The sequence below is a fragment of the Musa acuminata genome, chromosome BXJ2-10 (assembly GCF_036884655.1).
Source record: "Musa acuminata AAA Group cultivar baxijiao chromosome BXJ2-10, Cavendish_Baxijiao_AAA, whole genome shotgun sequence".
NCBI classification, from domain to species: domain Eukaryota; kingdom Viridiplantae; phylum Streptophyta; class Magnoliopsida; order Zingiberales; family Musaceae; genus Musa; species Musa acuminata.
This window is the reverse complement of record NC_088347.1, coordinates 31,015,375-31,039,478: the sequence shown is the minus strand read 5'-3', so window position 1 is coordinate 31,039,478 and position 24,104 is coordinate 31,015,375. Positions and strand designations below refer to the sequence as shown.

Below are 24,104 nucleotides of genomic sequence, written 5' to 3'. Positions count from 1 at the left end.
CTCTGTTCCACCCTCCATGACCATGAGGGGGGTAGGGGCCCACCCTGACATGACCGACACGTGGTCGTGTCCCGTAAATCCAAGCCGGAAGTAGGGAGGGGGGGCCACGAAAGGCATACACATGGCCTCGTCCCTCGTGGCGCTAACGCGTCCAATCGTTCCGCCACGTCCGCCGGCCGGCCGATGCAACGTTGAGAAGAACACCCTACGTCCGTCGCATGGACGCTCCGCTCCCAAGAAGGATTCAGAGGAATGCAGCTGGTTTAGATGATTAGAATGGGGTGTCGCTAGGAATGGCACTGTGGCATTATGAAGGCAAGTGGGTACTTGGCCGCTGTTTACGGTGTCTTCCTCGTTGAATTGTTCATTTCAAGATGGGAACCCAACTTGCAGAGGCTCACCTGATTCCGCATGGAGGTCTCACCGTGTACAGTCGCTAGCGTGTGTCCGTCTTTTCAGCACACAGAGCACCCGAGAGATACGTTTGAGACGGACGTGAAGAGTACATGTTTAGCTTAGTGCTGCCGTGCAGTAACACCATCGTCCAATCTCGAGTTACCTTCCCTCTTAACCAGGTCGACCGTCCAATGATAGGATTATAAGTGGCGTGTCGTCTCATTCTTTCTGCACCATGGAGATCCGCCCACCCCGGGAATCATCACCGATAAATTTACCTAAGCATTGACGCTATCGTCAACTGCATTTTTTCTGAGTGCTCGGATATACCACCTTGTAGCTCCACTAAGTCGTGCGTTGCTATTCTTCTCTAACCCATAAATGTGATATCCCCCTCCTCCCCTCTTTCTCTCTCTCTCTCTCTCTCTCTCTCTCTCTCTCTCTATATATATATATATATATATATATATATCTGTTATCGTATCTATCCGCATCTTATCTATCTCCCCTGGTTCTCTCTACTTATCTATCTATCGGTAATGGGATAGATCCATTGAACCCCCCATAAAAGAATTGAACTTTGATCTTTGTCTTCCGTGATGCTTTAGTTGGACGGTCAAGGTTGGGTGGGAGAAAGGTGACAGTGAACGCCATGCCGCTGCATGTGGCACCGATGCGTAAAGCAGCATCCTCTCGGAGGAGCACGGCTCGGTTGCCAATGTCTGGCTCGAGAATTTTTGGCTGTTGCCTTCAGGATGACATCTCGGTATCTGATTGATTCGCGGACACATCCCTCGCTCGTCAGCTCTCGTCTCGCAATAAAACACCAGCGTGTGGTGGTGCAAAGGAAAATGACACTGTTTCACGCTCAGCATATCAATACATTCCATTTGTAGTGATGCTTTCTCGACGTATAAGCTCCAGCCACGCAGAGGTGAATTCTAGCATAGAACTCTGTTATGAAATTACCATATGCTCCATTGACTGGATTTGGAATCCAAGAGTCACGCAGAATCTTTTTTACACGAACAATTACAGTCCATCTACTTAGAGTAGATAATTCCAGTCAAAATAAAAGGAAAAGAACATATCAGATCAGAGGAGAAGCATTACATTTTTCTAATGCAGAGACTTCCGGTGCCAGACAGGATAAGGCGGTGAGGGTTACAGACAGATAGCACCAGAAGCGGACGCGTGCTATCCGCCTACATTCATGCAGGCCCTTCCATCTCTTTATTGCTCCTCACGATCACTCGCGCTCTCATCTTAAATCGCTAGTTAAACGTCATTGGATTCACCTTACCCGGGTGGTGAAATCAATGGTCTCAATAGATTTAGGTAGCTTGACTATTTTCTTTTGGGGCTCTTCTCCTCGCCTCGTGTCAATAAATGTTGAGTTCTATACGAAGGACGGGGAGAGGCTGACAGAAGTCAACGCTTAGGAGAGAGAGAGTCAAAGTCACATTTAAGTGATCGTTGGATGCATCGAAGTAAGCATTAATGCGTACCAGTGGATGCGTGCCGAGTCTCGCGAGTACAGTGAGTGGTCCCTTTTCTTCCTAAATGCCCTGTCCGACTCGGTGACTCGATGGCATGTCATTGACTATGCACGCAAGTTTCTAGCGAGACCGTATTCTCCTCCCTCGACTCTTTATGTATCTGTAGAGATACTGAAACATATAGTACAGATCACGACATGGCATCTTCTTTCTAATTTATGGAGAGGAAAAAAAAACATTTATTCCCAGTGACTTTGGGCCAGTCGTCACTGCCAGGATTCGGCAATACGATATAGTGCAGGATTCGATTTATGAACATGATTAGTGTTGCAGCCAGCACTGCAGGAAGAAGATGAGTGAAAAGATTCGAGAACCAAGTCCCACAAAGCTGATCGATCCCCCACCAGGAAATCATAGACAACGTGAAGCTTAAACATCGAGGGGGAACAGTGATCGGGGAAGCGAGATATGTTAGATACTCGAAGGACCACATACGTAGCGATGCATCTGTTGCCTACTGTTTACTGATGGCTGACCAACAAAACATACACCACTGGCGATTCTCTCGTCATCTGGAACATGGATCTCAGACAGCAACATTTCATCTGAATTTTGATCTCGCTTTTCCTCCCTCATATATTTTCCCCGGTGGACCTATCTTTTCCTCAATAATACAAAGCGAAACCTCAGAGGCATCTATCTCTTTACACACAAGGGTGTCCAAAAAGTATTTGTTACCACCACAGCAGCTGTCCGAGTGAGATGCCCAATACCACAATGGAGGGCACCTGATAGGAATAATTTACAGAGGAGATTAGGAGGGCGAGGTTGGTCCATGGCTTTCTATGGAGGGTAAGGGTTCGAGGGTCGCCATCTCTTAGGGGGCTCAGGACCAGGTCAAGGACAGCAGAATGTGGCACCAAGGTGCCTCAAACGCCGAAACCCCACCATGGAGGTTGTTCGTCTTGGCATAAAAATGCTCATTTTTTCGCTTCGTCCCTACTCCATAAACAGCAGTGCATCATCCTCCCTCTTCATCTCACGCAGGCTGATCCTATCAGTTCGCCTTGGTGAGTGGTGCCGCATGTTTGTGGGGACTCCTTTGTCTTCTACTTGTCTTTGCCACGAGGAACTGGACCAGATGAGGATCTATGCATATCTGCAAAGTTAAGCAATGAAAACCATATCTAGAAACATACCGCAAGATGTTGTTGTAAGTGCTACTTCGACACCACCTCACACAAACGAATCAGTAGATGAAGGAAAAAAAAACGCATACATTGTGGAGGAATGTTTCTTAATCTCTAACATCGTTCCATATAAGCAAAGAGGATGAAAGAAGCAAGACAGAGCAACTGTAGATTAAGCCTTTGAACTGACTCGAGACTGCTATACCAAGTAAAAATGACAATCTAGCTCCAAAAAAAGACATAGTTAAGAATATCTTCTGAAAATATTCCATTAATTTCTGTAAGAAGGCTGTGATCCATCAGTCCACCAGGTCAGAGCTATTTTCGAGCACAGCACGGAGGAATTCCTGTCATTCATCTCTTGCTTAAACAAGTTAAACTGACTAGGTTGATCAGGGTATCTTAATGGATAGGGATCAAGAACTTTGGGTGTAAAGCAGCATAGGAGACCAAGTTGGCAGTGGAGAGACCTGAGATTGTTGGGAGGTCTCTCCTACCGACTTCCATGTGGTTTTGTCTCCGGTCCTTTTGGCCATGGAGGCCATCCTGTAACCCACCACTCAACCAACTTCTATCCACCCTTACCGTCACAGTCTGACCCTGATCTCAAGGATCTTCTTACATCTCATTCCAATGGATGATATCTTCTCCATTTATTTGAGACTTCACAACGATCGTGTTACCAGCTCCAAATGCTTCAACGATATTATAACCCGGTCGATTGACAAGCACATTGTGTGCTGAGTTTTGTGTATAGGCATAGCTTTTGGTCAGAATAACAGTGGACCAGAAGAGTTCTTTATGAATGAGACCAGTTACTATGGTAGATGGAGATGCACCTAGATGTTTTGGCTTATCTGGTGATCTATCTCTAAAAAGAAATTAAAGGCAGATTTTCTTTTATTAATGAAGAACAAAGAGATTATCCAACCGTAATACACGGATGTGAGAATAAGATGAATGTTTCATGTAAACAAGACAAAATTCTTGGAAAATCCCTAGAATACCATGATCAATAATTTCAGCTCTCATCAATTCCCCCTAGCTAACCAAACTCCAATTTCCTTATTCAGTAAATATGCATGCTTTAAAGGCACATAGCATCAGAAAACAAATTTTACAATTCAAACATGTCTCTTAGTTGTTGGACATTAATGGGAACTGCTGCAGTGGATCAGTACTGCACTTTGACTGTGGTGGTGGAAAATTTCAGCTCTGGTTGGTGTCCAGATTGGCCTTATCCTAGCAATCCAAAATTACAGAGTGGAGGAGAAAACTTCAAAAAATCCAGATAATCTTATCAGTCAACTTTGATCTCTCTAGTCCTGTTTCCTTAGTAGAATGGATTTGTTTTTAAAATTTCATTATCTTCTTATCAGAGTATTATGCAGATCTGTTGAGAAACGGAGTACTTTACTAACTAAATAATTTCTTTTTTTCCGTAATGAAAAAGAAGAGGTTTATCTTTAAGATATCGACGTGAATTTCCATGTTGACATGAGTCCAACATGCGGAAAGTTTGTGCTTTCAGTAGAACCCATATGTGCTGAACCAAAGTGTAATCATATTCTAGTCTATAATCACATCACAACATCAAGTTTTGCCATTCTCTAGGGTCAAAGCTGAAACTTGATACAAACTTCTGCTTGCATACACCAAAATCTGGTTGTAAAAGCTTACAGTGGAGCTGCGATGGAAAGGATATGGCTGGTTCTAAGGCTGCGATCCTACCAATTACCAAGCTCAACAATCATGGGAAGCCATTATTGTGGTTCGTAATGCGTTTGTTGGCTATAACTGCCCTGGTCCATATCAGTGTCTTCTCGCACAGTATGCCCGGGCCCTTCATCTCCAAGCACTCATACAACTGTAAAGATGGTGAGGATAAAATGGTGATTCTAGCAAGTTGCATGGATTTGGTAGTACAGGTTTCTGGAGAAGTTAATATGCTTATGAAGGGAGCCAACATGTGTAGTCTGGATTCAGGTGCTAAGGTCTGGTAGGTTCCAGTTTGTATCAGCTTTTAAATCAAGCATTATTTATCGCTAAACTTGAGCTTGTGAGGTTATGGATGCTACCGAGAACAAGAAACATCATCATGAGACCAATGATCTCATTCAGAAAAATCTTAGTTCATCACCTTTGCATAAGTTTTGGCTTTAGGTCTGATGTGATTAGACCATGTCAAACCACTTGCAAAGAGAAACTATTTCCTGAGTGTAGATCCCATTTTAATTATGGTTTAAAAGAAGTGGTAGCAATAAGTTGTATAACAAAGATGAAATAAAACCATGTTTATGTCTTTGTCCTGGGTAACATGGGAACATGAGAACATCTGAAAGCAAAGTCAGTACTAGCTAAGGGTTCCAGCTTTGATATTAGATGAGAATCAAACCCAGATAACATGGAAATATAGGAAAGCAACTAATAGCATCAAATCTAAGTATGGGTTCAGTTTGGCATAAACGAGGTAAGATATGCTACATAAAAAATGAATCAGATATTTATCATGACATTTACCACTGACAATGACATAATATGACTAAGGTGAAATATTCTGGAGCCGTCTCCACCTGATGGAGAAACAATATGAGAGTGGAAAACTCTATGCAACATCAAAGAAGATATGCAGTATTAGTTAAACATACTAGTTAAATATTTGGTGGTCATGATATATATATCAAATTTATTTATTTTACCACTAATATGGATCAAATCTGATTCTGGACGAATAAAAATTCGAATATGACAATTAAACACCACAAGTCTTCTTCTAAGTAACTATAACTGACCTTAGCTCCACAGGTCTCTCTAGTCACGCATGTTCTCAGCATCTTAAATAACGTCAAGAGCTTCATAGAATCCTCTAGGGTAAAGTGCAAGCGATCATACCAAACCCTGTCATGAATTAGCACCATATATCTTCTTTAAGAAAGCTCTCCTCATAAGGGAGAGTTTGACAGACCAAAAATGGGAAAACAAGAGATGAAGGATTGATGGCTTAATAAGAAAACAATGGGGAAAAAGAGAAAAGACTACTATCATCATGGTTTTAGAGCTAGAAATAAGATTTGATCTATATCAAGTTACTAAGATGTGCCAAATATCACCATTCTAATTGTACTGCATGATATTGTTCATTTTTATCCCAAGAGACCATGTTCAGAATATTCTCTAGTAGCAATTAACATCACTAGAATTTCAAACTTGAAAGCAAGATTTATGTTCATCCACACTAATTACAATCATACTACAATTACAATAGTTAATAGCCTTTTCTTTTTCTCCCAAACAATCAGTGATCATATGTTTCTTTCTGTAGAGAGTATTAAGGTACCAGTTATGAATGATTTAATTACTGGTACATATGCGATGTCAGATATAAAACATCTAACAAATTATAAGAATCTACTAAAGGAGTTGATTCTTGCATTACAAAACTAAGTTACATAAGTATGCTTCCGTCATTCTACTCACTGAAGCAAATACGTGATGAGTACATGATTCCAAACAAATACAAAACAGGAGAATCTATTAAAAAGATCTCTTATCATGAGCAAATTCATATTCAGTAATAGAATACACACATACAGAATCACAGGCAGACGAGCATAATGTTCCACCAAGGTATACCACAATCACAGAGTTTAGCAAATTAGTGCGGCATGCTCAGCAATAAGTGAAGTTTAGTAAATATGTAAAAGAAGACCATATCGAGAGTTCTTGCTAGGTGTTTAGAAAACAACTGTTACCTCACAGAAGATATTGCCAAGATCTTGCTATTGAGAAGAATATATTTTTCCTTGCATAGGAACCAAAATACAGATCGTAACAGAGCCAGCCGAGCTGAGCTTTTCAAGGCACACTTTATTGTGCTCAAACTCCGCTCAACTTATTTTAATGAGAGCTCAAGCTGCGTCGAGTTTAATCTTCGAACTCGGTTCATCATACTTTTTTTTATAAACTCAAGCTCAACTTAGGTCGGCTGAAGTTCCACTCAAACTAGATACCCTTTAGACTTTTACCAACCGAGCTAGTGAACATATATTGATAAAAATAAACACATGTATTAAGTAAAAGTTTGTTCAAAATTGTTCTTACAGTGATTATGAATAACCATATACATCTACATATCTTATCATTATTTTATACATCTAATTATGAGTTTATAGAATAATTTACTGACAAGTGGATCCACCGACTATTTTTGAACTTATAAATGAGCTCGTTCATGAGTTTATAGATATATTTTTATCATTTGATTTTTAATTGGCGGACCACACTGAATGGGTCGATTGGTAATAGAAAGAAGAGTCGACCAAGGGTGCGTTTGATTGCATCTGCTACCTTTCACATGAAAACATTGTTGCATCCACATTTGCAAATGTAAGTTGTATAAATTGGATGTAAACTCGAAATGCCTTACTGCCTTTTCAAAATGCGATTTTTGCATGTTAGAGCCTAAGTTTACAATGCCTGCCCGCAAAACCACATGCAACCAAATCGTCTATAAATAATGATGCAGGTCATATATAACAAATGCATTTGAGCAATTGCATTCCGATAGTTGCATTTCTCAGGAGGAAAGAGGAGGAGAAGAGAAAAGCAGTAATACCCTCGAGGGAGAAAACGACTCCTACGAAGGCAGCGGCAGCAGAGCAGGACACCCTCCTGGCCGAGGAGGCGGCCCTCTTGGCGGCGGCAATGCCTCCCTTCTCCACCACCTTCTCGCTTGGCTGCGTTACGGGTAGGGACTCGATCGATTGGTGATTTAGGTCGGATGGGGCGCATATGGGCCGCCCGAAGCCATGGAAAACTGTCGCCCGCCGCTTGTGGATGACATGTATATGTATACATCAAAGTTGAGTTGTGGAAGGTGCATAGTACGAGGAAATGTAGCCGAGTTCGGCCAGCTACTCGAGCTCATAAATGCGAATGGCGGTCATGTGAGGTCCCACTCGATCTAAATCTTATCATCGACAACAGACAAGTTCATAAAATTCTGCAGTGGAATCATTAGATCACCCTCCTCCTCCTCCTCCTCCTCCTCAAGAAAAGAACTGTCGTTAAACGAATTAAAACTCAAGCTCAGATGATTAAAGCTGTCGATATGCATGTGACACAGTATTTATTATTGATCTTCGCTGATGGTGCCATCTTGAGCGGAAGAAAGAAGCCAAACAGCTGGGCAACACTGGGCTTGCGGTGAGATCCAGTTCAAAGTAGTACATATGCCAGTTGGTAGCATTTGGCTCGCAGCATGGAACATATCGACGCGTACACAATCAGGCAATCATCCTCTCACTCTTCCAACTGCAACCCGGCAGAAAAGAAATCGATACTAAGCGGACAAGATCTTCGGATGTCATTATCCTTACTTTAGAAGAAGAATGCGACTTCTTTGACCACCCAGCCTGCTGATGAAACCTACTTCACCTCCTTTTAACTTCAAACAAAAGAAGCTATCCATCATTTCACGAGAAGGAGAAGATCAAAAGAACAAGAGTATAAATCAATTCAGTTGGTAATCGAAACATTGGTGAGAGCAGTACATGTCCTTCCTTACGAGGGGAACAACTGCCATTCCATCGAATTATTTCTGACTCGGGAGGAGCTGTTTAGACTTTCCGGGGGTCTGTTGAGGGTCCAAGTAACACGTTTTTTAAGCTTGTCAGAGATGTCACAGTCAACCTCCGTAGAAATGTCTCGAGATAGTGATCCCGGTAGGTCTGCCTAAGTATCGTCGACAGGTCAACACAATCAGGTCCGTGACCCTCGGGAAAGCGAGTAGGATCGCCATCTCTGAAAGGGACTCGCCCATCTTCGTTTCTTCGAGTACACGACGGCACCCTTAATCCGAGCAGTGTGTGGATACACTTGTATTACAGCACAGCAAACATGGTATTCATTCGTTTATTATGGACACAGGACCCATGAATACAAAGACATGCACGGTGGTGCATTCTTTTCACAGTTCATCGACCGATGAAGGAGACTCTCGAAGCTTTATCGTGTAAAAGGGGTCGAAAGCTTGGGACATGAAGTCACAAAAGGGGGGGGCCCTCCCAAGACTCGGTCGATGATGGTTCCCCGGTACTCCATGTCACCCTCTCTGCTTTGTCATGTGGCTCTCGTGCAAACTAGTCATGCATCTGGTATTCTATCTTCTCTTTTCCCTAGTACGATTCTGCCGTTGTCTCCCTTCTGCCTCAGAACTGCTTCTCTTCTGCTTATAAGGCTACTTCTCCCTCACACCTTCGGCGATCGCAGCCTCTATAACCCCATCTTCCCTCCCCTTTTTGTTATTCTAGCATTCGACTCCTCTCTCCTTTGTGCAGGAGAATGGCTTCGGGATCGCTCTCACGTAGCTCGGGCTCCTCGTGGACGGCGCAGCAGAACAAGCTCTTCGAGCGGGCGCTCGCCGTGTACGACAAGGACACCCCGGATCGCTGGCAGAATGTGGCACGAGCCGTGGGAGGGAAGACCGTGGACGAGGTCAAGCGACACTACGAGCTCCTGGTCGAGGACCTCAAGTTCATCGAGTCGAACCGGGTGCCATACCCATATTACAAGTCCTCCAGCAGCAGGGCCGGCGGCGCTGATGAGGAGCAGAGGTAGATCTACCTTCCGCTTTCCACCGCCGTTCTCCGATCGTATCTTCTTCGGTTTCCTGTTTTCTGTCTCTTTATTTTCCGGGGTCGAAATCCTCGCAATTATAAGGCAGCTCGACGTTTGAGGACCTTGTCGAGAGTTCCCTTCTCTCGATCTTCTTGGACTGTTCACCGATCCGTCTTCTTCTCCTCTCTCTGATTCTTCTTTTCTCTCAAAATGTTCAGTGGCTATAATTTGAAATGAGACAAACCTAACACGAGGTTTCGTGTTTCTTTACTTGAAGATTGCAAGAGATCTCTTCTTTCACTCGCTGCATTCTGTTCGATCCCTCTTTTTCCTCGTCCAGTCGATGACTCATTTCTTCTTCTTCTTCTTCTTCTTCTTCTTCACATATGCTCTCTGATTTGCGTCATGCATGATGAGTTACCACCATCTGATCTTCCTGTTTTTATATGACGAGAACTTTTGTGTCTCTTAACTCACATGAGATCTGATCCTGATATGCCACCTCCGACGTGCGCTCTCCAGCCACCGGCCAGCACGGAAGCCATGTATGGTTTACCCAACATTATGGCTGACACTAGCTTTTTAAAGTAGTTCTTTCTTATCGATAGTACAATCTCTCCCAACGCTTTATTCGTTCTGTCGCGCTAAAACATATCACATTGTATGGTGCCATTCTTTTGATGATCGCTATACAATAATTTCTTGCAGGCTAAGGTGCTTGAAGCTCCAGTGAAGCAGTGATTCCAAAGTAGGATCATAACCTTCATTAAAAAGTAGGAAGGCCGCCGTTCTTCTTCGGAGATCAACAAGCAACATCGAGGGAAACTCCTACCGCACGGATACCCTGTCTCACTGGTCTTTCTCTTTGTTTCTTCATATTAGTATGTTTCTTCTCCTCTTCCCCAGCCTTTTTCCCGAACCACTATCTAGATGCTGCTCATCCTCTGTTGACATCTAAACTCTGCAGTAGATGATGGATGGTTTCGATAAATTTACATCGTTTTTCTTCACCACAGGGTTAAATCTGCAATGTAGTGTTGTAACACATGGTGTTGTCTCCCTGATCATATCTAATAACCCCGACCTATTTGCGAGGCAGGGAAAGGTTCGAAATTAATCGCAGAGGAAAGTCTCTCTCTTTCCAGATGCCTTCGTGCAATCACTGCATGTGCATTTCCATCAGGTGTGATCGACAACACATCATCGCGGTGCCCGTGTGTGTCTTTTCGTACATGCATGGCAGCTCTTCTGTTTGACCGTGAGCAGTAGAGATCCCGTGGATGCGAGGACGACCCTGCAAAGCCACGCATTCTCACCAGGCCTTTAACGACACCCACCAATGATCCAACCAAAGAGCTGTGACACCACAACTACACATGCGAGCGCTTTGAATCCTGTCCGAGTTAAAATGAGTCGAATCTTGCGATCGCTCAGCCAACAGCGGAGATATCCGGGTTTATCGTAACTCATCTAGAATGGTTTCACAGAGGAAAAAGCCATAGGAATCCGAGTCTAATGTGGACACCAACACCGATGTGGACCTAAGATGGAATCTATTGCAACGATAGTGGTCGAACTATCCTTGATTCGGAGAATAGTGAGTCCCACTACACAAATAATCAAGTTTGCAAAGTATTTAGGTTCCAAAAATTAAGTATTATGATTGGAATTTGATTGAAATCAATAGGCGTCTCACCTGTTGTCGTTGTTCCGCGATGAAAGGCTTCTAAGCGGTCACCCGCGGATACCGCGTACCGGTGGTATGATTACGTGTGCTCATCGCTCGCAGGTCGTTCGGGAGGCCCTCTTGTGATGGATCATCAAGCGTTTCCGAATTTTGAAGGCACATCTCGGAGGAACGAGGAATAGGGAAAAGGAAACCATAAGAACTACGGCTCCGAGACCAGTCCCTGAAATTTACCTTCGGATTTGGGGAAAGTTCGGAATTCGTACCGTGAAACACTACTAAAATTGTCAGAGTAGAAAGAGGAAACCCGATCGAATCGCCTTCCGCCAAAAATTCACGAGTCGTCGTTCTTTGGTTCTGCGAATTCTTTGTTTGATATCCCGTCTTGTTCGAGTCCACGACCCTCCCGATCCTGATCTTATTGTGGCGCGGGATTCAAAAATGGGTTTACTGGGGCAAAGGGCGGTCTCCAATCCCTCGGCCGTGCTTTCAGCGCTGGTAAGCAAGAGGGACAATCTCCAGGACGAACTCCGGGTCATCGAGAGACAAGTAGGTCCCCCGTCTTACTTTCTATTGTCTCTTTTTTCTTTTTCCTCTTCCCCATGTTTCTTTTAGGTTAGCATCTCTGATTTCATCGTGAAAGAATTGATTGTTATGTCTCTTTGATGAAAAAGCTGTTATCTTTTCCCTGGTTAGCGCAGTCTTGCTACTTAGGTTTCAGGATTTCATGATTGTGTTTGGTCCGATTGTTCTTTATTTGTGAAAGCTTGCTCGGTTCGTCAAATTGGTTATGAACGGAGCGTGGTCAATTTTAATATGTTGGCTTCGGTGACATTCCATGTTATTTTGCAGGAGAACCTGTACCTGCTATTGACATATCTATATTCTTTTTACAAATTACTCCTTGAGAACGAGGATTTCATGTTTCATCTTCTTTTCTATTCAATGATGCGAGTACTGCTAAGAATCACATCATCAACCTAATCTCTAATGCTTTATCTTCCCCCTTCCCGTATCCTTCCTTTTCCCTACTTGAACTTCTATGGTTGGGCTGAGGGTATTTTCTATATAGACGAGAAAATATTCGAGAGCGTTGATCCTCGGATTTGATAATGTTAGTATATATGCCCGCCAAATCCAAGCCACTTAAAAGTTTTGGTTATTTGAAACCTTCCGCTTAGTACTAAGGAGGGTGAGAAATGCACTTGATAGCAAATAAAGTAAGCATCCAACATAGGTAGGGATGACAATTAAAAGCTTTGAGTATGCTCAACTAATATGGTGATTTGTTAATTCCCGCCGATAGAAAACATATCATATGATCTTTCTGGTTGACTAAAACGACGAGGAATTGCATAATATTAAAAAATCTAAAGGCCTTCCTTTTCTTCATTTAGATCCTCTGACAGCCACTTTCTTGTTGAATAACTTGTTTCTGCTTTACTTTCATAGCATACTCGACCAATTCAGAACATGGCATGAAGCAACCAGTGTCCATTTGCTTGGTGAGCCAAACTATTTGTGTAATATCTTCCATATGCTCTGGGAACTTTGAGGAAACTATTTCAATTGTTGAAGAAGCTAGAGGGTTGCTAGGGATCATGCACTGGTCGTCTGAAGATTTCCATTCTCGTTCATAAAAAAATATCTATTACCAATAACACTTTGTTTTGAAGCACCACCATCCATCTATTCCACACGTGAAACCCTTACTTTTCCTTTGCAACGATGATCCATGTTAAAGACATTTCACAAATAACTTAAATATCTTTTGTGCAACTGTTGTTCATATGACAAAATAGTCATTTACCCTGATGTCATGATCTGGAAATTTGTAGCTGATCTGACTGTTCCCTTTAAAATAAAAAAAAAGAAAGTGAGAGAATTCCACATTTACAATTTTTTTTTTGTAAGCATGTATTTTGGTCCCATTAATTGCAATTGATATATGGTTTATTTGGATGAACATGAATTAGTAATTGCATCTTCACATTTTCTGCTCTACTTTGTTAGATCTATGACCTAGAAACTACATATTTACAAGACTCAAATCAGAATGGAAGTGTGCTGAAAGGTTTTGAAGGTTTCTTGTCATCATCAAAGAGTACTGCTAAGTAAGTTTATTGAATTTGCAGTATAAATTTGTGCTTCCGTTCTTATTTTCTCTATTTATTGAATATTGCTTTCTACAACCAGTAGAACAATAATGCTGAAGTTCTCTTCTTAATCCTGCTGAGGTTATGCACTGTAGGTTGTCTTATACCTACACAAGAGTGATGGATCTTCATTCTGTTACTCTGGAACTTGCAATCTCGTACCTCTTTTCTATTTCTAATTGTACAAAAAACATCACACCCTTATTTTACCTTTAAAGATGTGTCTTAACCATCTAGCAGCAACTGCATCCCTGTTGGCTGTTGACCCTGCTCAAAATAATCTCGATTTTGCTGGATTTTACCAATGTGATCATAAAATATAATTCTCTTGAATTTTCTAGACCAAGCTTCTGATAAAGTTGGCTATTCCAGTGCCAGGTCTTTGATGCATTTCTTGTTATACACATGGATAAGGACAATAGTGAAAGTGACATGGATTACTAGTATCATGTGTTTATTTGTTGCCATAAATGAATTTTTTTTACCTTGTAACTCCCAAAACTTCTTCATAAGAGTTCTGTTCCATGCCTAATTTCACATGGAAGCTCAAAGTGTCTCCGCTTCATCATATTTGACCAATATCCCAATTGCTTTTTTTTAATATCCCAGTCATGTTGTTGACATAAGGCATGCCATTTACAGTTTGTGTGTATGGAAATTTAAGAAATCATTATATAATAATTGGGAGCATGCAGTAGATAAGAAAAAGAAGGGATACTGAAATTTGGCCTAACACATAAAGGAATATTCTACAGAGAAATCCTTTAACTCGAGAGATGATCATGTTCACGTGTCTGTGATACTCATACTATAATATTGGTATTCTCAACTTTCTTGTGGAATACATGCCACATATCTCATAGAAAACTCATAATCAATTGTGAATGATGTAATAAAGATTCCTTAACTTGTTTGAATATTCATTTTCTATCAATGTGTCTGCACAACCATATACCTTTTGACAAAGTTTTATTAACTTGCCTTACTTCTAGGATTGCCATCTAGTGGCACATGCCATTAAATAACAAGAAGTGAATGGAGGTGCTGAGTAGACATTAATTTTTGTCTCACTGAATGTTGCAACTACTTTTTCAATGAACTGCTTTATCTGGAGTTGTTCCCTTATCAAATTAAATCCTTGAAATACCATGAATATTGTACATGAAGTTTTATTTTATTTTATTTTGTCTTACTTGTGGTAGAGAGGAGCACTAGTATCTTTTTCACAATTCTTTATCTGCATGATGATTGTGATCTCTGAAAAATGTGCATCTTGATTGGCATTAAATCATTGATATGCTTGTGGCCAATGATTTAAGCACCGATGTATACCTGGTATACTGCTTGGTGATGCATAGTGTATCTCGGCTGGATCGATCACCTCCTAATGCTAATTGTATCTATTTTGATTTAGTAATGCTGCTTGAACACCCATCTGCATGTTTTGGCACACCGGTCTCTTCAGAGTTCATATTTTCAAGAACTTATCTATCACAAGCTCTGATGTATAACATTTCAGGTGGTAACAGCTTATAATAACAAAAACATTATTTAAAATTATGTTTTCAGCCTGAAGCGTTCCAGAAGGTTTCAGCCTGAAGACAGGCTATTCTCCTTGTCATCAATTACCTCCCCAGTGGTATGTACCTGCTGCAACTTTCTAAACATTAGCTAAATGGTCCTGCTTCAAATGCCAATTATTTTTGCATGTCAAAATAAATTTAACAAGTGGAAAATGATATCAGGTGGAATTTTTTGTATTATCTCTGATTTCACATTGTATCTAAAAATTCCATTTGCTGTTCTTATATAAGCTACAAAGGTAAATATGTTTTTTCACATCTTTGTGACTTCAATCTGTGAATTTATTAAAGAAGACCTACTTGTTACAATATGCTGATTTAACTTTATCTTCCTCTTCTGATTTTTTTTCCCACTTTGCCTTATGGAATACAATTGGCAGCTTGCCTCGTGTTAAAGTTTACGATCATGATGAAATACTTGATATTTGGGTTCTGCATCATTAAGTTGAGGGTTCATTTAGTTGTTAACGTATTGGTGTCTGCATGGCACTAACCTGGTGTGCCTGAGAAGGAAGCCACAGCATATCTTTGGCAGTAGTCACCAACACAACTGGTGTCAAAGGGTTGCTTTTGTGGCATGCGGAGTACAATGGAAAAAGAGAAAACAGTCAGGTCAGGTGATACAATAGTGAGATGGGGCTAAACCACATGTGAATATTTTTGTATTTAACATTTCCATCGTATGTAGTTCCTAATTCTATCAATATTATCTTTTTTTTAATCCTCACTTGTTGCTGTAGTTGGTCTTAATTACTATTGTCATATGACACGTAATGCAGAGATGAGCAGTCTAACCATTGTGCATGTGTTTAGGTTGAAGAACATGTTGCTGGTCGGGATGGTGAGTTTTCTTCTGAGACTATCCTAATGATTTTGTAGTAAGGAAGCTATAGTTGGCCTGTTTATCTGTCTCTTTGTTTTTTTTTATAGAGGGAAGGTCTGAATATGGTCCAGGTCGATCACGGGGTGGAGGAACTCCTGCAAATGGACAGTAAGTACACTTAATTATATTCCCATGCACCTATAGATGGCGGTGAGGTGTTGGAGGCAGTCTGTGGATGGAATAACGAGTTCCTATCTCTTTGCTTTTTGATTGGATGAATTCAGTAAAAGATTTACATCTGGAAATCCCAAGTGTGTTTTTCACCTGAACTTGATTCAAGGTGCATTTTTTGTGGTGTTAGAATGTCATGCCAATGGGATCTCTGTTAACTTTTAAAATCCACAAGGGTTATTGTCTGGTAGGAAGCGATCATCTACATTGAGGAACACAACTAGATAGCCCTCATGCGGTCAAAGAGAGCTTTCTAATCTGGAACTACCTCTTCATAACTTTGTGCAAATTATGTCAAAAGTGATTTCTAGATTTTATTCTTTGTGAATCTTCTTATCCTCAAGATGATGTACTCTTTTATGATTAATCTTGTTAAACCTTTCTATTCCAAGGTGCATGTGGCTGATCGATATCTTTGTCCTCTATTGTTTCCAGAGGAAAGCCAAAGAAGGGGGGAAGAACCCCTTTGAGAGAGGGGAAAAGGCTACGACCATCAATTGAACAGGAATTGGATGATGAAGAAGACCTTGATATAGTTTGAGATGGTTGTTATGCTTGGTAATATATATATATATATATATATATATATATATATATATATATATATATATATATATATGAGAGTTTTGTTTATCAGTTCTATCTGCTGTGCCAACTATTCTGATATTGCATAGAAAATTTCAGGAGAAAGAGTTTTTTGTTTTTCGAAAGGCTCTTTCAGGCCTCTTAATTTTGATTTATCGAGTGACTGACTATACATTTGAATTTATAGTGGTCGATTCACCTAATATTTATTGGCATAGTTATTTGATCCCAATTAGGTCAACCAGTTGGATTGGAAAATTTGATAAATTTAAGTTTGTAATGTCTCTCTTTGTTACATTTTCACTTCGTCTTTGGAGAATGGTGCATCAAATTAATTATCTACATCATTTAAATCTGCATTATCGTATGTATTTCTGGTGTTTAAAATATTACAAAATTTCAATATTATTTAATAATATGTTTTGTATATTAATTTAATGTTCAGAATTATATGGTTCATCCTCTAACATCCCATTCTGTGAATTAGTATAGAATCACCATTACTCATTTCTTGCCAAGAAATTGCATTTAGGGCTTTACGCGGGACACAGATGGAGGGTTCAGATTGCCCCTCCTGACCACCCGCGCCGCCCTCTCTCCTACTACGCCTAAAACCCTTCGCCAAGTCCCCTAAGACCACACGATTCTCTTCGTAATGCTCCGGCTGTCGCGCTCCGCCGCCGCCCTTTCGGCGACAGCGGCGGCCGCGGCTGCTCTCGCGGCGCTTTCTGACCACACCTACGCCGATGGCCCTTTTCGTTTCCCTTATCTCTCCTCCCCCTCTCCTACTCCTGCGGCGCCAGCTGTGCCGACCGCGGGGACCCGCCCACCGGGAGAGGCTCCAGGTGCGGCCTCTTCGTCGTCCACATCGTCCGGTGGGTTTGATCCTGAGGCGCTGGAGAGAGGGGCGAAGGCGTTGAGGGAGATCAATAGCTCCCCTCATGCGAAGCAGGTGTTTGCTCTTTTTCCTGGCTTTTAGTCCTCTTTTTAGCCCTCTTCAGCTTGTTTGGACCTGTCTCTATTATGACGATCGATTCTTTAGGTGTTTGAGCTGATGAGGAAGCAGGAGGAGACGCGGTTGGCAGAGGTGGCTGCCGAGAAGACCCAGTATCTTGCGATTCAAGCTGAGGGTGAAATTGTGAGCAATTTAATTTTTTTGTTTCATCTCCTTTCGACCTTTCTCTGTGTTCTTGCGGCACAGTTCCAGGGGCGGCGTAGATTGGAGACTATTGTTTATTTTCCAACACAAAAATTGGATTACATGTGTTGTCTTTTTTTCTTTCTTGGCATACACGAGTTGACGTAGAGTCCAGATTTTGACTTTGGCATTTGTAAATGCAACGAGTTCGTCAATGTCCTCGACTTAGTTTCATGGTTTGACACCATAAAACTGATATCTTTAGCAGGGAATTTCAAAGCACATTATGTGGCCTCAGAGTTGACAGGACAAAGATATCATTTTATTATGCAATGAGAAAAAGGCATTCTAATATAGTTTTGTTCATCAGTTGATTGTTTGCTGTAGTTGGAAATGGAAATCTAAGTCTATTTGATGCTATGTTGTACCATTTACATCACTAGGATACTGAGTCCAGTTGTAATTTATCAAGTAGTTGGACTGCTGATCCAATGTGGAAGTGGTAATTCTTGCTAAGTATAAAATTTTAGTATATTTCATGAAGTTTGTTATGGCATTCTTGCTTCACCGTGGTGTTTTCAGCATAAGTTAAAGTCTAGCAATTCTTTCTACAATGGAATCGTGCCATTTTCACAGAAAAAAAGAGGATTGCATTTTGGGTGGATTCTATCTCATGGGTCTTGTAACTACTTTCCATTTCCCTCGTGGTCTGCTTCAACAGTGCAAAACCTAGTTCTTGTCATAATGAAAGTAACTGGGTTTCCTACACTTGCATGGGAATGGATTTTCATGTCCTAAAATTTGAAGCTTCTATTACTTACAAGAAGCAATTCGACTATCTGACATATGATGGAAAATTAGAAGAGGTCATACTGATGGTCCATAAGCACAATTAATCAGTTTCAACTATTCATGGGTCTATATGGATTATATACCACCTGTTAATTCAGTTTAGTACTATGTTCTGCAGCAATGCTAGGCTTATTGTATCAAGCTATTTATCATCCATTGCATTTGACAGTTGTTCCCTGTGAAACAAATTTCATTTATCAATTTTATTCCCCGGAAGTTTAATGTTCATATTGCATATGTTTCATCAAATGTGTGCTGCTCTGTTGCCAGGAAAAGCAAAGAAAACTGGCTGAAGAACAGAGGAACTTAGTCCAACAACAAGCACAAGCTAAGGCACAAATGGCACGCTATGAAGATGAATTGGCAAGGAAAAGGATGCAGGTAATTGAATTTTTGTTTTTACTCTCAAGCTGCAAGAGTATTTACTTCAAACAATATGGTTATATGGTGAACATTTTCTTATGCATTGATCAAAGCTGAGCTTGCTAAATGGATATTGGATTTCCAATGCCTTATTTCTTTACAGATAGAACATGAAGCCCAGAGGAGGCAGAATGTCGAACTTGTAAGGATGCAAGAAGAATCCTCTGTAAGAAAGGAACAAGTAAGGCGTGCTACAGAAGAACAAATCCAGGCACAATTGCGTCAGACTGAAAAAGAGAGAGCTGAAATAGAGCGTGAAACAATAAGAGTTAAAGCCATGGCAGAGGCTGAAGGTCGGGCTCATGAAGCGAAACTCACGGAAGAGCATAACCGAAAAATGCTTTTAGAACACATGAAGGGTGAACGCGAGAAGTGGATTGCTGCAATTAATACAACCTTTAGCCACATAGAAGGTAATGAACTACTAGCAAGCGCCTTAGGAAATTGCACATGGAAGTAATTAGTTTGTGAACTAACAAAAACTTTTACTTGAAGAATCTTATCCAAATTTTGTGCAAATTGGGACTAGACGACTATTGGTTATTTCTAGTAGTTTTGGGAGAACATGGGCCTATGCATTAGAAAGAATAAGTTTTTTTGTACCAAAAGCATCTTACTTGCTGAGTCTGCTGAATTTGACTCAAATCAAACTTCTGTGGAAGTTAGAGAAATCAATAAAGAAATGTGATGCCAACTGCCTTTCATGATTCTTTTTTCTTTTTGACTGAAGTTTGTAGACTTTAAAATTTTCTCATATATTGATCCTTTTTCTTTTATTTCCCATTTATACTGTTCAATTGGAATCACCATCATTTGTTTGCATACAATTGTATTAATTTGCATGCGATTATATAGTTTGCATATGCGTTATCCTTATGACTTATTCAGAGCATTAACCTTCTAAAGGTGGATTTGCAGGGTTACTTGAGACTATATAATTCTGAGAGAGGATAGAATGAGGGGAATTTGTATATATGCTACGGACATGCTCGTAGGAGACTTGTAGATATCCTTGTTATACAAGGTGAGTTTTTTAGGATTAATGAGGCGAGGTAAGATAGGAGACCTAAAAAAAACTTTACTGAAACAATAAAAAGACATTGAACTATTTTTAGTTTAGCTACTGATGTTGCCTTACTGAGCTCTCAATAACATGAGAAAGATTCATGTAACCAACTCCGAATAGTTGAGACATTATGGTTTTTTTGTTTTTGTTATTGTTGTTGTCGTTGTTTCTGTTGTAATTTGCCTTCGGTAACTTTCCTGAATAAATCTGTCCATTTTGAGATCTAGCTAATGTGTACTTGCTTGTCAAGTTATCATATGGTACAGTAGCAAGATCTCTCTAATATTCTATCTCAGAGCATTTCTCTGTGCTGATAGTCATTTGAAAATTACAGGTGGTTTGAGGATGTTACTGACTGATCGGGGTACACTAATTATGGCTGTTGGAGGAGTAACTGCCCTTGCTGCTGGCGTCTACACTACTAGGTTTACCCGAACATCATCTTTTTGTTCCATCACCTCTAAATTCTTCTGTACTACAAGAACTTATGCCACTAGATAGTATTTCTTCGTTGTCCTTCTCAATTAGGTGATGTTTGTGCTGACCTTGATCTTTCATATACAGGGAAGGTGCAAGGGTTATTTGGGGTTATGTCAATAGGATATTAGGCCAGCCATCACTAATACGTGAATCGTCAATAGCCAAATTTCCATGGTCTGGACTGGCACCTAAGATCAAAAAAATTGTTTCAAGTTCTGGGGCTGCACTTGGAAAAGAGACATCGTTAGAAAATGGGTCTAATTTTGACAAAATTATTCTTCATCCTTCTCTAAAGAAAAGGATTGAGCAACTTGCTAGAGCAACAGAAAATACCAAGTCACATCAAGCACCTTTTCGTAACATGCTGTTTTATGGACCTCCTGGTACCGGGAAGACCTTGGTTGCTAGAGAGATTGCTCGCAAATCGGTAGGTGCATAAACTTATTGCTATCTTGTCTATTGTTTTCTGCAACTTCCTTACGTGACACATGCTTTTACCCTTCTTCATGTAGCAGTCTTAACTCAAGATTTTTTATTATCCATCTTTATCAGCATGTCTGTTTTCCAGTGAAGTACATGTATGGGTTGGATAGACCATTACATACAAGGCCCTAGCCAATCAGACTGCCTGAAGTGGTTATATCCTAAAATTGATTGTCTGCACAAATATAATTTTGACTCTGCCTAGAGGCAAAAAAGAATAATTTGGTGGCTAAAAGACCAGTGATGAACGGCTGTTAGATGTTCTTATGGAAGTCTTATGGTAAAAATTATAAGGCAGTGAAGGAATAGATATACATGTTAGCCCAAGAAAATTCATGTTCTTATCTGATAGGCTGGTTAAAATTGTACACATAGGTTAGCCAACATGGCTATGCCATGGTTGGCATCATAGTGTTTGTTGATATGTCCAAATGCTAGCTTGAGAAACTAATTTAATATCGTCTGTCTATTCCTCTTTCTCCTTGTAATTGTTTATCAAATGTAGTTGTCACAAACAGAGAATTTTATCAGTTGGAAACAAAGTCAGGATGTTTTTGGCACTTTTCATAGTTACATTTTAGTTCAAATGTCAACATATTGTGTCTACAGGGCCTGGATTATGCGATGATGACTGGGGGGGATGTTGCGCCACTGGGTTCAGAGGCTGTCACAAAAATCCATCAGATATTTGATTGGGCTAAAAAGTCAAGAAAAGGTTTATTGCTTTTTATCGATGAAGCTGATGCTTTTTTGTGCGAGTAAGTTACTGATCTAAATCTTGTTCTCTTATTCTGCTGATTGGTTTAGGTTCAAGTTCTATCATTCTTAATTGTAAACATCTATCTTGTAAATGTTTTCATTACCTATACTTTGCAAATGTCTATCCTGCAAACATATTCATTCCCTTTATCTTTTCACACTGTTGATAATGTTGTCATTTGGGAAAGGGAGGTTTTCAACTATATTCTTTTTTAAAATTGTAGAAGCATCCCTTTCTTTGTAATATATGTTAAATCAGCAGTCTTTGTACAGACAACATTTCTGAACTTAGTTATGATCTTGGACCCTTGGTTGTTCCCTTAAAATCTAAATCTAGTTATCAATGATATTAAAGAAATGAAAGATGGGGAAAGGTTGGCAACTTCCCCTTCGGAATCAACATGCTGGCCATCTCATCCAATGAAATACTGATTGGAGCACCATGTAGCCTAATTCAATTTATTGGCCTGGATAGGTTGTCTTTCCATTTGTGTCACTCTGGTCAGGAGCAACTATTGTTGTAATACAGTTACTGAAGATACTAAGCTGGTGGATTGCTTAAACCAGTTGTCTGAAGTTTATATTTGGTAACATGATATATCATACCAGTTCCTATTGTCTATGAATATTGAGGACTTCTGCATTTTGCTCTTACCAATCCGATTGTCAATAGGCTGGCTGTAAATAGTTTACCCAATACATTGTGTATATCGACAAACAGCAAGCGGTATGCAAAAATGATATGGATGCTAGAATTTCTTTAACAGGAGAACTGGATCATTGGAAATCATCAGACTATGATTGCTTAATTTTTGGTTTCAGGTCTGGTTTTATAGCAGTTTGCTCATAATTTTTTTCATATTTGTACCCAGGCGGAACAGTATACATATGAGTGAAGCCCAGCGGAGTGCATTGAATGCATTGCTTTTTCGAACCGGTGACCAATCAAGGGATACAGTTCTTGTCCTGGCTACAAATAGACCTGGTGACCTAGATGCAGCTGTCACGGACCGAATGGATGAAGTAATTGAGTTTCCACTGCCTGGCGAAGAAGAACGTTACAAGTTGTTGAAGCTCTACCTAGGACAATATATATTGCAAGAAGGCGATGGCCAATTATGGTGGAATTCTCTATTCAAGAAGCAGCAGCAAAAGATAATTGTGAAGGACATGACAGAGGATGTGCTTCGTGAAGGTGCACGAAAGACTGCTGGATTTTCGGGACGCGAGATTGCAAAGCTCATGGCTAGTGTCCAAGCGGCTGTATATGGGCGCCCTAATTGCATGTTGGACTCGGAGCTCTTTATGGAAATAGTGAACTATAAGGTCACCGAGCATCATCAACGCACCAAGCTTGCTACAGAAGCCATATATTGAGAACTACAATATGGAGTTATCCTAGCTACATATCTCCCTTGGCGGATCGATCACATTGATCCCAATTTTTCGCTAATAATTTTCAGGTGAGGCTGTAGTTATCAACACGAGTACATGAATGTCCTGTAGAAGGGTCGCTCATTAGAAAAAATAGGTTTTTTGTTTGCCCTTTTGTTATTGTATTTGAATTTTGATTAGTTGGGAACTCAAAATATGCATGAGGAGAAGAAAATGTCCCCAAGATTGACATTCTTGGATGAATGTGGAGTCTGGAGATGAGCTTTCCATTTCCTTCCTGTAGAACAAAATTAGTGAAATGAAATCATAAGAGCATACTCCTGCAGTCTATATGCATCGATTATACATATGTTCTGATGCAGATTCATCGCTTTGGTGTGGTCTATTGCTAATACTGAACCGTTTCATGTTTATTTTCAAGGAGCCTTTCGATCGCTGGAATGGCAATTGTTCTTTACAAATCCGTTTCTGCAGAAGGCTCTTCAACGGAGTCTTGTAAGTGCAAGCAATCAACAGACAAAATGTACGAGAGACGTGCAGCAAGAAAAGATCTTCCACACTGCAACCTTTTTGCTTTCCCTTCCGACTCACCAGCATTTTATTTGGATGATGATTCTGAATAATCTTTCATGAGAAAAGGAAACCGAATTATTGGGTTGCTCGAAAGTCCATTATCTCCTCCCTAAATCAATCATTCATCCTGGATTTTACTTGGTTTTAGGATCAGGGCAGTGGTGCCG

The 24,104-nt window shown here is 40.5% G+C and overlaps 3 protein-coding genes and 1 long non-coding RNA gene across 5 annotated transcripts; 3 read left to right on the top strand and 1 right to left on the bottom strand.

Annotated features, from left to right (window-relative positions):
- Positions 1–2,565: 2,565 nt before the first annotated feature.
- LOC103968777 (uncharacterized) lies at positions 2,566–8,083 on the bottom strand. The gene is made up of 3 exons (XR_010491777.1): positions 7,701–8,083; positions 5,878–5,983; positions 2,566–3,054 (listed from the first exon to the last, which is right to left on the bottom strand). It is a non-coding gene; the product is annotated as an uncharacterized LOC103968777 (long non-coding RNA).
- A 1,159-nt stretch (positions 8,084–9,242) lies between these two features.
- On the top strand, positions 9,243–10,713 carry LOC135625123 (protein RADIALIS-like 3). The gene is made up of 2 exons (XM_065129474.1): positions 9,243–9,699; positions 10,412–10,713. Exons 1-2 carry the CDS (start codon positions 9,428–9,430, stop codon positions 10,434–10,436), a joined length of 297 nt encoding a protein of 98 aa, XP_064985546.1. The 5' UTR covers positions 9,243–9,427; the 3' UTR covers positions 10,437–10,713.
- A 666-nt stretch (positions 10,714–11,379) lies between these two features.
- On the top strand, positions 11,380–17,004 carry LOC103969831 (uncharacterized). Its single transcript, XM_009383472.3, has 6 exons — positions 11,380–11,939; positions 13,404–13,504; positions 15,116–15,185; positions 15,943–15,970; positions 16,060–16,120; positions 16,619–17,004. The coding sequence occupies exons 1-6, from the start codon at positions 11,832–11,834 to the stop codon at positions 16,722–16,724; spliced, it is 474 nt and encodes a 157-aa protein (XP_009381747.2). The 5' UTR covers positions 11,380–11,831; the 3' UTR covers positions 16,725–17,004.
- A 278-nt stretch (positions 17,005–17,282) lies between these two features.
- LOC135625122 (uncharacterized) lies at positions 17,283–24,087 on the top strand. Of its 2 annotated transcripts, XR_010491908.1 has the most exons (9): positions 17,283–17,720; positions 17,811–17,906; positions 19,029–19,139; positions 19,285–19,594; positions 20,582–20,672; positions 20,812–21,154; positions 21,820–21,968; positions 22,842–23,432; positions 23,786–24,087. XR_010491908.1 is itself a non-coding variant. In XM_065129473.1 (8 exons), exons 1-8 carry the CDS (start codon positions 17,424–17,426, stop codon positions 23,344–23,346), a joined length of 1,902 nt encoding a protein of 633 aa, XP_064985545.1. In that variant the 5' UTR covers positions 17,283–17,423; the 3' UTR covers positions 23,347–23,709. The 2 variants fall into 2 exon arrangements, 1 of the variants encoding a protein (XP_064985545.1); XM_065129473.1 differs by lacking the exon at positions 23,786–24,087 and having other exon boundaries at positions 22,842–23,709.
- Positions 24,088–24,104: the final 17 nt, after the last annotated feature.

Excerpts from the sequence above, each read along its gene's own strand:
- LOC135625122 (XM_065129473.1), top strand. The coding sequence starts at position 17,424 with ATGCTCCGGCTGTCGCGCTCCGCCGCCGCCCTTTCGGCGACAGCGGCG. Across the intron at positions 17,907-19,028 it reads TTCAAGCTGAGGGTGAAATT|GAAAAGCAAAGAAAACTGGC; the intron begins GTGAGCAATTTA and ends CTCTGTTGCCAG. Across the intron at positions 20,673-20,811 it reads GCTGGCGTCTACACTACTAG|GGAAGGTGCAAGGGTTATTT; the intron begins GTTTACCCGAAC and ends TTTCATATACAG.
- LOC103969831 (XM_009383472.3), top strand. The coding sequence starts at position 11,832 with ATGGGTTTACTGGGGCAAAGGGCGGTCTCCAATCCCTCGGCCGTGCTT. Across the intron at positions 15,971-16,059 it reads ACATGTTGCTGGTCGGGATG|AGGGAAGGTCTGAATATGGT; the intron begins GTGAGTTTTCTT and ends TTTTTTTTATAG. Across the intron at positions 16,121-16,618 it reads GGAACTCCTGCAAATGGACA|AGGAAAGCCAAAGAAGGGGG; the intron begins GTAAGTACACTT and ends TATTGTTTCCAG.
- LOC135625123 (XM_065129474.1), top strand. The coding sequence starts at position 9,428 with ATGGCTTCGGGATCGCTCTCACGTAGCTCGGGCTCCTCGTGGACGGCG. Across the intron at positions 9,700-10,411 it reads GGCGCTGATGAGGAGCAGAG|GCTAAGGTGCTTGAAGCTCC; the intron begins GTAGATCTACCT and ends AATTTCTTGCAG.